The sequence below is a fragment of the Dromiciops gliroides genome, chromosome 3, assembly GCF_019393635.1.
Source record: "Dromiciops gliroides isolate mDroGli1 chromosome 3, mDroGli1.pri, whole genome shotgun sequence".
Lineage (NCBI taxonomy): Eukaryota > Metazoa > Chordata > Mammalia > Microbiotheria > Microbiotheriidae > Dromiciops > Dromiciops gliroides.
The window spans coordinates 300,758,917-300,777,431 of NC_057863.1; the positions used below are offsets into that span (position 1 = coordinate 300,758,917).

Genomic DNA, 18,515 nt, shown 5'->3' on the forward strand with positions numbered 1-18,515 from the left:
ATATGATAATGCCTGAGAAAATTCCACATAAGTCTTAATCTAAAGGAGAGTTTCAAAGTTGCTATGATTTGCTTACTGAAAAGATTTTCTTATATGTGAAAATGTAGGTATGTGTCTATAAATCATATGCATACACTCACACCAACAATTTATTATGTAAAAGTAAAGAAACCTACCTGTCAGAGGAAAGCACATTCCCATCAATAATGCCCCTCAAGTACTTTCTTGCTATTTGTACCTCTTGTCTCACCTAAAATAACAAGTGGTACTAAAATGTTTCCCTAATTAAAGTCATTGTCAGGGATATGAGTATGAACAAAAGGAGAAAGATGACTGAACTATAATTAAAAAGAAAAGACAGTATTGTAGTCTGGGTGGCTCTTAAAGTCATATTGCCTCATTTTTAGCTTATATTATAAATACTCTTAAATGTCTGAGGTGTTCTGAAGGTTTTTTTTTTTATACAGGACAGTTTTTAGACACATTTCTTGGGAAAAAATGAAAATAACAAAAATGGTGGCTGATTTTAGCATTTCATAAAACATGTCACTGAAAAATATCAGGATTTATGTCTGGGAACAGGGACCGTGAGGTCAGGATATTTTTTGAGCTATTTAAAAGAAAAAGGCCATGGGGGATGAGGTGGGTTTTTTGAGTAAGTGACAAATCTGCTTTTTTGGGGGAAAAACAAAGCATAAAATTAGTGTCATTTTTAAGATAACAAAATTAGATTAGAATGAGTCACAGATAAAGAGGTCATTCATTATCATTCTAAGATCCTGGTGATTCCTTTGAACTGGTCCACAACTGTAGACAATTCTTTTTACTAGTGGTGCATATGTTTTCTTTCGTTTGTGGACAAAGCCAGCCTTCACAGTATATGTGATTTTATGAGAGTTACTCATGGATATTGGTCACTCACTTTTTTGTTTGATCATGATGTAAACTCTTCACATCTATTCTGAAGTAAGTAAGCTCAATATGTGGGCAATGCTTTGTGAGCCTCCAGCTCAATGGTGCCTGGCAGAGCAATTAAAAATCAAAGTAACAAGGCCCCACCAGTACAAATTAATCAATATTCTCCATTTTGTGGAGAAGTTTAAATTGAGATTACAAAAAACTGTTTAGTTTTTCAAATAGTAATGAAAGTGGCATTTCCATAATCAAGTCATATAAATCAAGAGAAGATAGTGTAGATCACATAAAAAGCTCAGCTTTCTCATTAATAGTAAATCATTTTTATCAAGTTTTATGCACCATCTGGTTCTGTATCTGCCTCCTACTCTTCCACAACATTCATCTCCTTGCATTAGGGGAAAAAAGCCTAGGAACTAGATTCTAGCTAGAAGCATTAGGGCTTTTATGTAATCTCCTTTATTTTATCTATGGAAGCACACAATTATTTATGTATTTTAAAAGTTTGGGTGCTTATTCATTATGGCCAGGGAAAAGATGGCAAAAGGTGTTATGAGTAATATAGGGTGACAAACATTGGATCTAAAATGTAGATAAAATCAGTCTGTGTGTGTGCATGTGCATGTGTGCATTTGTGCATGTGTGTGTGTTGTTTTTGGTCCACATTTATGTAGGTACAACATTTATATATATGTCTGGTCAACCTGTGTCAATTAATGGGGAATGATCAGATTTAGCTAAACATTCTATCTACTTTCAATATTGTGTGTGTGTGTGTGTGTGTGTGTGTGTGTGTGTGTGTGTGTGTGTGAGAGAGAGAGAGAGAGAGAGAGAGAGAGAGAGAGAGAGAGAGAAGGAGGTAGGGAGGGGTTTTGGAGACATGAAGGGAGACAAATAGCTCAAATCAAACATAATATGGTATCCATCCATCTAGGGAACTGTTTAGCTCCTGGGAAGAATTTCTCCATGAATTATCAAGTTGCATATGGCCAAATTTTCCTTGATTCCTCAGATCATCACAATTCAATTCACTTCAATTTAATATGTATTTGTTACAAACCCCCTTTGTACCAGACACTGGCAATACAAAGACAAAAGAACAAAGAAAATTAAGTACAAAGTACAAACAAAATAATTTTCAGTGGGAAAGTGCTAGACACTGGGGGAAAGGAGAGCACGAGGTGGAGAGATTGGAATAAATTTCTTGTAGGAAGTGGTGCTTGACATGAACTTTGAAGAAAACTAGGGTTCCAAGAGGTAGAGGTGAGGAAGAAGGGCTTTTCTGAAATGGGGGGCAGTGAGTGCAAAGTATGGGGGTGGGAAATGAAAAGGGAATAGCAATCAGGCCATTTTGGCTGGAATATTGAGTTCATGAAGGAGTGTAATGTCCAATAAGCTAAAATGGTAGGCTCATCCCAGATTGTGAAGGGTTTTAAATGCCAAATGGAGAAGTATGTATTTTATCTTAGAGGCAAGTGTGAGCCACTGGAATTGATCTTCACTAAGGAATGACCTGGTTAGAAGTGTACTTTAGGGTTCTTGATCTTCGTAGCTATGTGAAATTAGGGAGAGAAGAGGGATAAGAGAGAGAGGATACTGGAGACAAGATGACTACTGCAATTATTCAGATGAGAGAAGGTGAAGGAAGACCATTCATACACCTCTCAAATCTTTTAAAAATTGGCCATTTTGAAGTGGTCAGCAACAGAAAGAAAAAGAAAAAATGTCAGCTTCCTTAGACATAGAGCACCTGAGATGAAAGACACTTCACTTCAGCTATTGAGAATTCCAGGCATACACACGTGTGTGTGTATATATATATATACATACACACATATACGTGTATACACATGTATACATACACACACATATTTGTGTATATATCTATCTCTATCAACTGAGAGTTTCAATTAAAAAAAGCTCTGCTTTTAAAAATGCTCAAATTTAGATTAATATTCATTTGGATAACTAACAAATTCACTGAATAGCTGTGAGTGATCATGACTGTTTGACACCAAAGAAAAAGTCACAGATTAAAATTAGATATTCCAATAGTCTTATGGAATGATGATTGGGTTCAATTAAGGGGGGGGGGATCTGTACACTAATCAAAACTTTCTAGGTCTTAGATACACTCCTACTATTGAATATACATAAGCATCATTGTAAAGTCATTACAATCATAAGAGGTGTCCCCCAACACATAAGATTAGCTTTTTGTGGTTTGTAAAGTTTGGTTAATTTAATTTTTTTACCTGTTCATATCATCCAGATGTTCGGCCGCAAAGTAAAAACTTTTGATTTTAGGATGACAAGCTTTGAATGCACTGTAAAAAGGAACAGAATATAAAAGTAGGTAAAGTAATATGTATTTTATTTCCAGGCAGAAAAAATTAAACACTCTATTGTTATTCATGAACATACCTTAAGAATGCTTTTGTGTCCATATGAATAGTAGTTCTACCATTATGACAGGAAGGTCAGTTTTTTTTAAAAAAAAAGTCTTTCAAGAAATCAGCTTAGTCATTACATTTTATCAACCACCTAAGTGGAAGAAGTGGGTATAAATTCAAATAGAGTCCTATGCTAATACACAAATGATTTTTGATTTCCCAGCATATGAGGACTCCTTCCTTCAATGCAGATTGGAGACAAATATGCCTCAGTTGGTAGGTCCCAGGAAGCTGCTTTAAATTCTGATCAATTACATGGTTTACCCAGTGTCAAGCAACAATCAGAGAAGATATTTGAACCCAGATCTTCCTGACTCCAAGTTTAGTACTATTCCCAAGTACCTTAAGCAGTTTACATATTGAGAGATACATGTGGACATTTTCAAAATAGCTTTTTTGTAATCGCTGATCTCTGGATCCATGCATCAATTGAGAGTCCTATTCAGATAGTTAATAATGAAAAAAATCTGGGTCAAATAAAGGGGAACATGGCACGATTTAGTCAAACCTTAAAATTGTTTCGACACTATGTAAGTGAAGGAAAGGGAAAAAAGAGGGGCTGAAGAATGTGGAAAAAGAACAGAATAGAAAGGCAACTAACCCAACCAATCCAAGCAATTTCTTTTCAATTTTAAGATTTTCATGAAGGACAAAAATCAAAGAAACAAAGTGAAGGGAGGAAGAAGACTTGATTAAATCAGGATCCTAATGAGGCAAGAGGCCATGCAGCAATGGATTATTTTAAGTAGAGTAGCCATAATTATTCTCCCTTTATACAAGGGGAAACTGAGAGAGAGGGAGAAACTAAGTGACTATCTCATGAAGTCACACAGGAGCCAATTCCAGAGATAAGGCCCTGGTATCCTGACTCTTCTAATCTCATTTGATCAGAAAAACTAATGCTTTTAAAATAGGTATATATTATATACAATACTACTGCTCATGTGAAAAGAAAATCTTTCATCTCTAACTTAGAAGAAAAATGACAGTCTTAAAGAAGAACAAAACTATCCATCTATATTACTTCTCTGATTAGGTCACACATACTTACATTGCTCAGTCTAGCCTAGTTTGGGGGTAACTAGGTAGCACAGTGGATAGAGCACTGGGCCTAAAGTTAGGAAGACTCATCTTCCTGAGTTCAAATCTGGCCTCAGACACTAGTTGTGTCACCCTGGGCAAATCATTTAACTCTGTTTGCCTCAGTTTCTTCATCTGTAAAATGGCCTGAAGAATGAAATGGCAAACCATTCTAGTATCTTTGCTAAGAAAAACCCAAATGAGATCACAAAGAGTTGGAGATAACTGAAAACAGCTGCCCAGCAAGAACAAGAGCATCCTATGAGAAGAGTACAAGTCTATGGGTTTCTGTGATCATGACCCCAGTCTGGAGGCAAAGGCAAATCAAAACCACACTTAACTATTTCTTGCGACATTCACTGGCTCTATCGATTTTAAATTCAGGCAAACTGATGAATCCTTCTGCTTTTTCATCCTAAAGAATAAAAAAAGTTATTTTTAGTACATCATCTACAGAAGATTGACAGTTAAATCACCTAATTTATTCCCAATGATGTATCAAACTGACTTTTCATTTTGTTCCCTTAAATCGGAGGCCAGAATGATATTTTAGAAATGACAATTGTGGCTCCTCCTTTTGAACTCTATGTAATTTCATGCCACCTCTGAAAAATAGTATTTTCCATCATCTTCTGAGTAACTTTTTGATGAAACAATTCAATTAAAAATGAAACATGTCATTAAAAAACCTCTTCATTTTTATGAAGTTAGAATTTGTTAACTTAGAGGTGAATAAAAAAATTCAAATAAGCATTTTTTCCAGCAAGGTAATAAAATATTGATAGCCCTTGGTTAGCATAGTAATGACTTCAGGTCCAAATTTTTACCATTTCAGAACTAATGCAATCTGCATGATTTTTTTTACATTTACATATGAAGATTTAGACTTTAAAAATGTAGAAAAATGCCCAAACAACTTCAATTTTAAAAATTTTCACTTCAATAATACATAATAATAAAATATACAATGTATAAAAAAGATAGAGTGCCCCTTAGCAAGACACTATGCTACATGCTGGTCCCCAAAAATGAAATCAACAAACATGAACCATATTTTATTAAATAAACAAAACCACCATTTTGCATATTCTAGAATATCTGTATGTATTAGTAGAGATCAATTAGTTTTTTGACTATCTAGATTGGGTACATGGTATGTAATTAAAAGTGCTCTTTAACAACATTCTACATATAAAATGTATTTAAATTACACTATGTAAACCTAATAAATGCTTCTTTTTCCTCCTTAAATATGAGGAACTATGATAGGTTAATTTGTCAATGCCTAAGTTTAGATAAAAACTTTATCTTTGTTTTTATTTTATGCCACTTGAGATTATCACGATCTCGTTCCTAAATTTTTCTTCATTTTTTTGGGGGGGCACTATTCCATACTTTTTGATCATTCTGGTTGAAATGACATTGCACTTTTCCTAAACATTTCATTCTAATTTTGCCTATGGACTCGCACTATCTCAAAAACAGCCAGATTTTCTATTCTATATTTTCTCTTCTCTTCTATTTTCTGATCTCTGAATGATTTCTAAGGTCTTTTCCAGCTCTATAGTCTACACAAACAAATATGTTGTTCTTTGCAACAAAAATTGATTCTACTGACAATAATTGTTGTGTGAGCATATTCAATTGAAAAGGTCAATGTGAAAACACTGGCTAAACATTTTGGTCAAAATATTTTCTTGATTCTTTACAATATTTATTTTCTTCAATGTTACCCATTTAAGGAACAAATGAATGGTCTCTTTTTCAGATTTGGGGACATTTTCATTCTTTGGAATATACTACTCAGTGCTTTTATCTTAAATTCACATAGCAGTGCCTATAGTACTGAATTTTACTGAATGGTTTTTGAAGAATGAATGAAAATTTGATCATTATCTGCCACTTCATTTACTGTCACTTTTTTTCCTATTTGTTATTTAGTCATTTCAGTTCTGTCTGATTCTTTGTGACCCTGTTTGGGGTTTTCTTGGCAAAGATACGGGAGTGGTTTGCCATTTCCTTCTCCAGTTCATTTTAAAGAGGAGGAAACTGAGACAGACAAAGTTAAGTGATTTGCTGAGAGCTACACAGCTAGAGTGTCCAAGGCTGGATTTGAATCGAGGTCTTCCTTACTCTAGGACTGGTGTTCTGCCCACCGTACCACCAAGCTGCTCTTTTTCTCCTATATCAATATGTTAATAGGTATTATAAATTCAGGTTTGTATGTTGTTCTACATATGTTGTTTCATTTGATCTTCAAAAAATCCTATGAATTAGGTGCTATTATTAGCTCCGTTTTATCAATGAGGAAATTGAGGTTAAGAGGTTGTGACTTTCTCCAGGGTCACACACAGGTTGCAAATGTCTGAAGTGGGACTTGAACTCAGGTCTTCCTGGCCTCAAGTTCTGCATTCTTACTTATTAGGTGCTGCTAGAATACTGGTGATAGATTACTGGACTTAGAATCAGGACCTGAATTTGAATATTGCCTCAGATACTTTCTAGCTGTGGGACTGTGCAAGTTACTTAACCTGTAAGGGCTACTATAAAGATCAAAAGAGATAATACATAGAAAGCATTTTGCAAATTTTAAAGTAGTACATAAATGCTATTATTCTTGTTCTTGTGGTTATTTCCAAACAAAAAGAAATTGGAATTTAGCATGGCTTGTAATATGAATTGAACTGATTCACTTCCCAAGGGCTAATATCATTCATTTTTTCGGGGGTGGGGGTGGGGTAATCAGGGTTAATTGACTTGCCCAGGTTCATACAGCTAGTAAGTGTCAAGTGTCTGAGGCTGGATTTGAACCCAGGTCCTCCTTAATCCAGGGCACATACTTTATCCACTGCGCCACCTAGCTACCCTTAATAATATCATTCTGAAGAGTTGTTAATTCACCATTGACAATATAAACTAACCAATTATAACATTTAGAAACTGGTAGATAAGAATAGCCACAATTCTATACTGTTAACATTAAGAAAGATAAAATATAACTTAAAAACCAGTAGATTCATTGTTCAGTGGTCTAACAGCAAATGAAAACATGGACACCGAAGTGTTTCTTGCCATTCTTTCCAGATCATCTCAATGAAGAAAAAAATTATGGCCAATTTATGACTAAAAGCAAAGTATGTTATTTACTGAAATTAAAGTGCTCTTGTAGTGGTCTAAAATAGTGTATTTGTTACATAGATATGCACACACAAATTATCAAAAGTATGTAACAAAGGAAAATGGGTGATGAATAGCAAAACCAAATACAAGCAATAGAAAAGCATATGATATCTAAAATATATAAAAATATAAGTGAAAATAACTTCTCTGTACTAGCTATGTGACCCCAGGCAAGTCACTTAACCCCAATTGCCTCAAAAAAAGAGAAAAAGTAGTGACCATAAGAGCCACAAAAATTTACTCAAAGATTCTACCCCAGATAGCAATCATTTTGCTATTTGATAAGAAAAATAAAGCCAATGGAATACATTGACATAATTCTTTCACGTAGGAGAAATACCATCTAAAAAAATTATAAATAAGCATACAACTGTGGCAGAAGAGTAAAGGCCAATGTAGACATTGAGAAACATCTAAAGAAAGACAGTTCTCCTGGCAAGTTGAGCAGCTTCATGATAATGTAGCATACTGTATTTTGGTATAATTCCAAAAGGTGGTATTTGTAAATATGTGGCTAGAAGGACAATTTTACACCAGACAAATATTATTATCAAGTATGGGCTTAGTAAAGACTATCAAAAAAATGAATCAGAAGGGGGCAGCTAGGTGGAGTAGTGGATAAAGCACTGGTCCTGGATTCAGGACCTGAGTTCAAATCTGGCCTGAGACACTTGACAATTAATAGCTGTGTGACCCTTGGCAAGTTACTTAACCCTTATTGCCTTGTGCAAAAAAAAGAAAAAAAGAATCAGAAGAATGGCATACCTGAGCTATACATATTTTTTTTAAATAATGATACAAGTCCCTTCCCATATTTCTGACACCTAGGAGATTGCCTGGCATAGAGTAGGTGTTTAATAAATGCTTACTGAGTGGCTATTGATGATTCCAAAATTATGATTCTATGATTCTAAAATTTTGTGAATTGGTTCTCTTCCCCTCAATTGAACAGGATATTAGGCCAATCAAAATAGCTTTTTGTAGATTTCCAACAGCAGCTTTTCTCCCTGAACTGAACTGAATCCAAGGGATCCAGGTATTTAAAATTCTAAATAAAAATTCAGAAAAGAAAGTAAACAAGACCTTGAGCAAAGGCAAAGAGTTTTTAATATGGTCTCATATTTCCATGAATCCTTTTAGTCAGGCTTTTGCTTGAGTTAGCTTGATATTTTTAGTTATATTCAGAGAATGGGCAGCTATGTTTCATTGTACTCAAAGAGATTTAAAATAATTTAAGCAAATATCATTTTAGAACCCACAAAAATGCCTAGTTAAAGAGTACAGGTGGAAAGACGACTAACATTAGTCTTGTGAAATGGTCTTCCTGTGATTATATGCTTTGGATATATGTTTTGGATATTTTTCCTAAAATCATTAACACAAAAAGGAAATATGTTTATGGCTTACCTCTTCATTAATATACCAATACAGGGATGTATCCTTTAAAACAAACCAGTATTTCTTCCATTTCTGTGAAAAATAGCTCTTGGCATCTTTCTTTTTCCAAAGCCAGCCCTCGCAGTCACCCCGGCCAAGATCTTTACAGGAAATTCGTCGTTTGCTCTTGCCTGCAATTGGACCTAAAGACATCAATGGATGAAAATACTTTTAAAAATTGTTCATTAGGAAACTGTGAGAGAAACCCACAGATCACAAAAAGGTACGTTTAGGCTCCAACAAGACAGATGAATACCCTTAATTGGATTTTGTTGTTTATACATAGGCCATACACTTATGAACACCTTTCAGCTCTCTTTCACCACTAAGGGAATCACAGGTCAGTAAGGAATTTGCTATCCCATCTATGCTATAGGTTATGAGACCATGACTTCTGATGAAAGCAAGAGGCATTCTCCTAGAACAGCCCCTTAATATATGCTTATTTATTGATAGGCAGCTTTTGTACTGGTGGCTGTGTTTACTAGAGTCATAGAATCAGTTTAACAGCTGAAAGGGGCTTTAGAAGTCATTTAGCACAACATCCTCATTTTACAGATGGATAAACTGAGCCAAGAGAGGTCACACAGGAGGCAGAGGTGGTTCTGAGCTTAGGTCCTCTTTTTCCAAATTTTTCTATTCCTTAAATACAAGAGAACAGAATTTAAAAGAAAACCTCAGACTAATTTAGAAAGGCTAGTTCTTCACACCACAGTAGAATTGGGAGATGGTGGAAGACAGAAAGGCCTGGCATGCTATGGTCCACAGAGTCACAAAGAATCAGACATGATTGAACTACAGAATTATAACAACAATAGCTCAGTACAGAGAGCCATGCACAATGTGGGCACTCAATAGATACTGAGAGTGAGTATTTATGTGCAATTTTTAATTCTTACCTTTGTTTTTCTTCTTTGACTTATGCTGCAGAGAGGACTGCTGAAATGTCTAGAATCAAAGACATGAAAGAATAGTGAACACAGAATTAGTGGATGTTGTTCTGCACTCCAGGGCTATTCCACTTAACAAGAATATTTAATTCTAGAAGATGACACTTGAACCTTGTACTTTGCTATCAAAGCATTCCAAAATGAGGTTACATATGGTATCTGGTTCATCTTCTTAATTTTCCCAGGAGGACAAGGAGGTAGCAAGGTGGACTATTACACAGAGTGTCTGGAATCCTAGGTTTGGTCTTGCCTCTGTCACTTACTATGAATATGTCATTTCACATTTCTAAGCCTTAATTGGTTCATTGTAAAAAATTAGCATAATAACACTTGTAATAACTGCCTCACAGGTTTGTTGCAAGGTGAGATCTTTGGAAACCTTTAACATGCTAAAGAAATACAAGATATTATCATGAGAGACACGTTAGATTTTTCTCCTTTTTATAGATTAAATTGATGCTAAAAATTGCAGAAAGAGTTGACTAGATAAATGAGATTATAAGTAAACTGAAATAAACCCAAGTGATCCAGGTATTTAATGTTTAAGTGACTTGTCCTAGATCACACAGCTGGTATGTGTCAGAGGTAATCCTTGAATCCAGGGCTTCCTGGTTTCCAGGACTCTTATCTATCCACTCTGCTGTACTGTTTCTCTCTCTCTCTCTCTCTCTCTCTCTCTTATTTTTATTCATTCATTCATTCATTCATTCATTCATTTTTGTGGGGCAATGAGGATTAAGTGACTTGATCAGGGTCACACAGCTAGTAAGTGTCAAGTGTCTATGGCCAGATTTGAACTCAGGTCCTCCTGAATCCAGGGCCAGTGCTTTATCCACTGAACCACCTAGCTGCCCCGATCTCTCTCTTTTCTAAAAAAAAGTGAGCAATCCAAAAAAGACAAGTTCACTTATTAACAGAAAAGTGGGTATAACTTGGGCTCTCTATTCAGCTTCAGAAAGTTTGGAACTTAAGGACTCATATCCTTTTTGCTTATACAATAATACTGATACCTTCCTGTGCTATTTGCAAAACTGACAATGTTGAGCAGGACTACCTTCCTTCATACACTAAAGAAAATTCACTATATGGTCAAATGAACTTAAGAAATAGAAAAATTAGAGAACAAGAATTCTAATTACAAAAATCTTCTCTAATGTACAAAAAAGACTTTGGTAAATTACCTTTATGTTGCAAACCTTCCAATTTCCATTAAAATTATTCTATTGACAAAAATACTTATATAGCTTTCCAGAAACACAGTGACAATTTTCTTGGCCTTCCAGGCTATTCCTAGTAGCAGACCACTAGCCCCATTTCTTATTTTCCCCCTTTAGTGACTTATGAGGAACTGTCAGACTTCAAAAATTGATGTAACCCAATTGTGGGTCTTTGTAGTCATTGTTAAGTTGCTTGTAAAAAAGGAACATGGTTTATTTTATTTTTTTAAATGTAGGGCTTAGAAACCCAAATGATTTGAGGCATTCTTCAACTGAAAGCAAGCTATTAAAATTGTTATCCATTTGAAACACAATTTCTTTCCCCAGTGAAAGCAGCAGCATACCAGAAAGCTTCCTTTTCTCATTTCTCAACTAAAACAAGCTATTACAACTTACAGTTTCTATGGCAATGCATACCTCCCCTTATTTTAAAGGATTTGCTGATGACAGGCAGCTCAGTTAATGCTATGTCCTAAAAAACAAAGTTACACTACCGTTTTCACAAATTGAGAAACAATGAAGAAGCCTCAAGTCATATTTTTCTTGAAAAGTTTGGCAAAGATCTTTTTTTTTTTTTTTTTTTGGCAGGGCAATGAGGGTTACGTGACTTGCCCAGGGCCACAGAACTAGTGTCAAGTGTCTGAGGCCTAATTTGAACTCAGGTCCTCCTGAATCCAGGGCTGGTGCTCTATCTACTGCGCCACCTAGCCGCCCCCCAAATATCTTTTAAATGGAATATTTATTCTCCATTTTGCATATTTATAGAAAACAGTTATGAACTAAAAACCTTGAATCTAGTTAAAATGTAATCTAGTTAAGTTTCTTAATATTGAAAATCAGAAGTAGACTAGTTGTCCTTTAACTTTGTATCCCAAAATTGAATAACTTTTGTTTTTGTTTTTTGTTTTTGCAGGGCAATGGGGGTTAAGTGACTTGCCCAGGGTCATCCAGCTAGTGTCAAGTGTCTGAGGTCATATTTGAACTCAGGTCCTCCTGAATCCAGGGCTGGTGCTTTATCCACTGCGCACCTAGCTGCCCCTTGAATAACTTTTTAAAAAGACCAAACTCATGATATCTAACTATTGTGCTGTCCTGCAACGTCTGACAGAATTACAGATGGAACATTGATTCATTGGTTGAATCCAGCAGATGCTTTCATGTTCTGCTTATCTAAGTCATGGGAGTCAGACATAGCATAGATAATTTTGATTCATAGGTATCTCAAAAAAGATACTTCTATCTCCTTCAAATGTTTTTGTGGCAAATAAAGATTCGAGTTTAACACACAACTAGACTTGTTTAGTCTCAGCTGTTTTAACACAATCCATCAAATTTTCAGTTAATTGGTTTGACTAATTTCTTCTCCTGTCTCTATGAAAATGGTTAATTTTTTTGCATTATATAGACATGATCTCAGAGTGATCTTTTACTTTCACTCTCTGGCCTAGCCTATCTTCTGATATGAGTGTTCACAGGAAACAACGTAAGTAGAAGAGAGCAGGAAAATAGAAGATGATGAGTTGGCTAAGAATATGGACTGAACATTCATCAAAAAACATTCTGTATATAAATTCTATTCATTATTTCATCGAAATAATTTATTTTTTCTTTTGGATTTAAATTTAAATTCTAGGGAAAGATTCCTTTTCTGCGGCTTGCTGTTCTGTTTTACCTCTCTCCTTTCTAATTCGTAAATTGATTTCTGGGAAAATTAAAATTGAAACTGAACACAAAGTTCCAAGTTCAAAACATAGAATAGGTGTCACTGGGTAGCAATCCATAAACTCTTTTTTTATTAATCATAGTGCTGCATAATTGTAAAGTAGGTTAAGTTTTTGACTTAGTATACTCTCCTATCCAATGAATTGTGTCACAGAAAAAGCCTGAGATCCATACTTAATATATTTGAATTAGTTTTAAAGAATTCCCATTTACATAATTTATTTACATAACTTAATAATTTACCTCACGGGAAAATTCTTTTCAAACATACTTTACATTATGTTTCATATTGTAGTTATACTTTTCATTATGAAAAATAGTGGCATATAAACTCCCTGAGGGCGAAAACTAACTATTTTTGTTGTTGCATCCCCAGCATCTAGGACAATGCCTGGCATGCTGTAGGCACTTAGTAAATGATTGCTGTTTGATCAAAAAATGTTTTTTGTAAAGTTAATCATCTTTCTGGTCAAGTCGTTTATTTTTCTCAGTACTTTTCCTGAAACAATTCATTCACTGATGTTATAATTTCTAGTTCTGCATTTCTTCTGAAATAAAATGCCAATAAAGAGCAGTTTTCTTATGCCTTAGGTATTATATGAATAAACATCTATTTAGATGAAAGAAAATTTAGTAACAACACTATTTCCTCAATGACTGTGCAATTATGTTAGTTTCTTTGCATCATTTCACCTGAGATTAAATGCCTTTATTCCTCTTCAATAAGGGAAATGAATGGAATTCATGAGAAGAAATTCAAAAGAAATGAATAAGAAATTAATTCCAAATATAGAATGCAAAATACATTTTAAAGTGTGAGTCTGTTATTACTCTACACACTCTGCATGATTGATTTTCATGATATAGTAATAAAAAATGGAAAAATCCCCCTTAGACTTTAATAATTATTTAAAAACTGTATGCTTTGCAAAAGCAAATTACTTTTTGAAATTCACATTAATGGAACTGTGTTCAAAATGCCTGAATGATTGCCTGCTTGATACATTGTACTATTAGATTTTGCAGAAATACATTTCAAATTATATTTGCTGGAGGTTAAATGATGACAGAGAATCAAACTTGGCCAGTTTAGAACACTATCATAAACTAACAAGAGTCATCTCACCAAACTCAGAGACCAGCATCTGCAAAGAAAGTAAATCAACTGACTTGTAATCAAAGACTTTATTTTTTAAAGTCAAAAAAGAAGTTTGCTATGGCAGAGTGGTTAATCCTAAAGGAACATCCCAAATGAAAAATGTTTAGCCCTTTAAATTGTACAAAGTCCTTTATGTTATGATTGTATTCAACTCTCACAACCACCCTTGAGGGGGGTTGGTATTTTTATCTCCATTTTATATATGAGGAAACTGAGGTTGAGAGGTTAAGTGACAATAAGTGTCAGGATCAGAGCCCAGTTTTCTCCTGTCTCCATTTCTACTGCTTAAAAACAAACAAAAAGAACTGTATCCTTGTGCCTCTCTGAGTTAAGTTCATATTTAGCACTAGTGAGGTTCCTATATGCAGATCTTTGCTCATATGAAACCTAATGCAACATTTTAATGATTGGATGGTAATAGTTACTATTTATACAGTACTTTGAGATTTGCAAAGTGGTTTACAAATATTATCTCATTTAATCCTCAAAACAACCCTGTAAGTGGGTGCTATTATTATTTCCTTTATGCACATAAGGAAATTGAGAGTAAGAGGCTGTCACCTGCCCAGGGCCACACAGCTCATATTTGTCTAAGGTAAGCTTTGCATTAAGGTCTCTCTGACCCCAAGACAAGTACTGTACCCATTGGGCCACCTAGGTGCCTGTAACTAGATTACCATTTGCTTACTTTGGACACATGCTTTTTGTTGTTGTTGTTGTTTGTTATTTTTTAGAAGGGCTAGTTGTGATTTTATCAGCATAGGGAATTCTCAGTGAGCAAATTCCCTTTACCTATACAGATGACACCTAATCTGCCATTTTGAGTCTTAGCATTGAGATGTATCCATATTGTAAGTGATTTATCCATCATTGCATAGCTAGTAGGTGTCAGAGGTAAAACTTGAGCCCAGAACTTGCTGTTCTGTTTTACCTCTCTCCTTTCTAATTTCTAAATTGATTTCTGGGAAAATTAAAATTGAAACTGAACACAGAGTACCAAGTTCAAAACATAGCATAGGTGTCTTTCTATCTCTTAGAGGGCTCTTTATCCTCTGTACCAACTGCCTCTTATACATTTATCATTAACACATTAATAGAGGTGAATTCTAGCTCTGAATACCTGCACAAGGTAATTTGTAGACACAAACTAGAATAAATTGTCTATCAAGTGCTCAAGGTACACAAAACATAAATGAAAGCTTCAGAACACTGGGTTCAAATGACATTGCTTCAGCAACAACTCCCAATCAGTTTTTAAGAAAGCTCCAAAGACATAACTCATTAAGCATAAATATTTTTCTTCTTTGAAGGCATTGTGTTAACTAAAAATAACTATCCAGGGCATTCTATTTAAGTGTGACCAGTTTAAATGTAGTTATTTTCCCCTAAATTATTTGGCTGTAAAATTGTCTCCTGGTTTTTATTTCTATAATTTCTCATTTTGTTTTTTTCCTTCTTTCTTTCTTTATCAGTTTACTAGTTTAAAAGATGACAAAATGTCAGTGATTGTTTTTTGGAAGGTTAGTCTATGTGAAATTCAATATACAAAATTCAAAGAGCTATAACTTATGATGTTCCAATGTTAAATTTTCAGATAATTCATCAAAAATTGAAGGGTTGCTTAAAATAAAAATAAACCGAGACTTTATGCCATTCATGTTCTCTTTACAATACCATGCATTTGACATGGTTTTCCACAGAGACCCCTATTATAGAACTTAATCAATCTAGTCCCCTTTTTTTTTGTTTTTTGTTTTTGTTTTTTGTTGGGGCAATGAGGGTTAAGTGACTTGCCCAAGGTCACACAGCTAGTAAGTGTTAAGTGTCTGAGGCTGCATTTGAATTCAGGTCCTCCTGAATCCAGGGCTGGTGCTTTATCCACTGCACCACCTAGCTGCCCCCAATCTAGTCCCTTTTGAAATTTGAGGTTTCCTAAACCCTCAATAATGATAGCTCTATTTTTTTTTTTTTAGTGAGGCAATTGGGGTTAAGTGACTTGCCCAGAGTCACACAGCTAGTAAGTGTTAAGTGTCTGAGGCCAGATTTGAACTCAGGTACTCCTGACTCCAGGGCCGGTGCTCTATCCACTGCGTCACCTAGCTGCCCCGTTAGCTCTATTGAAGATAAGAGCTGTCTACCTCAAATAAAGGCTAAAATGATATCTGATTAAATGAAATTTTATAATATTTTAAAGTGGAACAACACTTGCTATGTTGAAGGAGTTAATTTAATTGTCTGAAGCTTTTGAAAGTTAGGTGAAAAAAACAATTAAATTATTCACTAGGCAATCTAAAATATTACATTAGAAGTTATATTTGCAAAAAAGGATTCTAATGATTTAAATTACTACATAGACTTTAAGTTCCTGACAGCAAAGTGTTCCTCATGTCACTGGTCACCGGATGACTTGTCCTAAGTTATCCTGAAGTGTAAACTGTCCCGAAGTAAACTATATTTTATATAGCCTTTTCTAATGCAAATGATCTCATTCCCCCCAATATGAGTGATAGAAATTTAATTGGATGCATATTTTTTTTCTCTTATGGAGGATTAATCAAAGAAACACCATGAAGAGATAGTAATGAAAAGTTACCTGAGTAGAAGTGTGGTACACACAACCTCCCCCTTTTTGACACTACCAAATAGTTGGCTATGACCAAGTGAAAAAGAGGAAATTAGAAATCAAGATTACATGAATATAACCTCATTATTAAATAGAACAGGTATGTAGAAGCCAATATTTCAAAGGATCAATGATGTTATTGACACATATCCCCTCCAACTCTGTAGATGGTTACTTATCCTCAACTTATCCAGTGATCCCATCTTGTCTAAGTCCTTCCCAAAATTCTCATTCAATTTACATAAATCTTAGACCCAATGTAGCATAGAAGAAAAAAAAAACACACTAGATTCAGTGACAGAGGACCTAGGATAAAATTCTAGCTCTGCTGTTTCTTACCAGTGTAATGTTGGGCAAGCCATTTGACCTCTTTGGGCCTCAGGTTCCCCATCTATAATATGACACAGTTGATCTAGATGACAACTATCATGTTCATTTCTAAATCTACAATGTCTTAGCATTCCAAGGGTACTAGTGTAGCATGTCTGCTGTCCATATATCATCCTTTACTCCTGAGCCATAGCCGGCCCACTTCCTTTTGCTTACATCTCTTGTACAACATCTTTATGCTACTTCTCACATACATCATAACCTCCCAAATATCTCTCCACTGCCCTTTGAGTCACTTACAGCTTAAAATCTTTGACACTATTCCAAGATTTTTGGCCATATAGCATCACTGAAAAAAAGGGGGAATAGGCCCTGGGCCTATGATTTTACTGGTATAGGGAACTCCTGGGTGAGTAAAGTCCCTCTACAGATACAGGTCAGCATTTTCTCTGAAAATTACAGTTTCAGTCCATTGCCTAGGTCATTGAGAGGCTAAATGAATTGCCCAGGGTCACACAGTCAGTATCTGTCAGAAGTGGGACTTGAATCTAGGTTTTCCTGGATTTAAGATAATATTAAAAAGATAGGCTTGTGTGTCAAGGAGCTTACTGAAAGTGCTGTTTCTATAATGCAATCTGGCCTACTTTCTTCAACATTTGCAAAAGTGAGCCCAGCTCACTTGTACAGCATTAATAATCACTTCATTCTTCAATAGGCTGAGGGAAATTAAATTTGCAGATGATATTAAATTGGGAATGGGGATAGCACAGTGAATGCCAGGCTAGAGTATTATATTGAATATAATAAAATGAAAATGAATGAGGATAAAACATTGTCTTAAATGGGTTCAAAAATCAACCTACAGTAAAGAATGGGGGAAGGCATGGTCAAACAGCAATTTGTCTGAAAATGATATGGGGGTCTCAGTAGACCATAAACTCAGTATGAATAAGCAATGTAATGAGGCAAGCAAAAAGGCTAATGTGATCTTGGGCTGCATTGAGAAATATGGCTTCCAGGAAAGAGGAAATGAAGGTCCTTCCGTACTTTGCCTTGATCTAATAATATCAGGAGTATTTGTTCAGTTTTGGGTGCCATAGTTGAGAAGGACTTTCAAAGAGAGCTGGAGTGTCCAGGAGGTCAACCACAAGGACCTCAAACTAATGTCCTACGCATATTGGCTGAAATTTTGGGGAATGTTTACTCAGGAGAAGAGATTTGGCATGATAGCAATTTTCAAGTATTTGAGGTATTGTATATAGAGAGATTAGACTTGTTCTACTTCATCCCAGAGGGTAGAACCAGAAACAATAAATAGAAGTTGCAAAGAGGAAAACATTAAGTTTGTTAGGAAAAAACAACAACTTTTTAAGAATGAAAACTGTTCAAAAGTGGATGGGGGCAGGGTGGGGTGCGGCTAGGTGGCACAGTGGATAGAGCACCGGCCCT

At 35.1% G+C, this 18,515-nt stretch overlaps 1 protein-coding gene across 10 annotated transcripts in view; it reads right to left on the bottom strand.

Annotated features, from left to right (window-relative positions):
• Window positions 1–18,515, bottom strand: part of CNKSR2 (connector enhancer of kinase suppressor of Ras 2) — a 322,983-nt gene that overhangs the window by 69,382 nt on the left and 235,086 nt on the right. For all 10 annotated transcript variants that reach the window (XM_043991405.1, XM_043991402.1, XM_043991407.1 and 7 more), the window contains 4 exons: window positions 9,965–10,013; window positions 9,036–9,208; window positions 4,790–4,863; window positions 3,171–3,242 (listed from right to left, as the gene is read on the bottom strand). In XM_043991405.1, coding sequence (XP_043847340.1) covers window positions 3,171–3,242; window positions 4,790–4,863; window positions 9,036–9,208; window positions 9,965–10,013 — 368 coding nt within the window. The remainder of the gene's footprint in view (window positions 1–3,170; window positions 3,243–4,789; window positions 4,864–9,035; window positions 9,209–9,964; window positions 10,014–18,515) is intronic.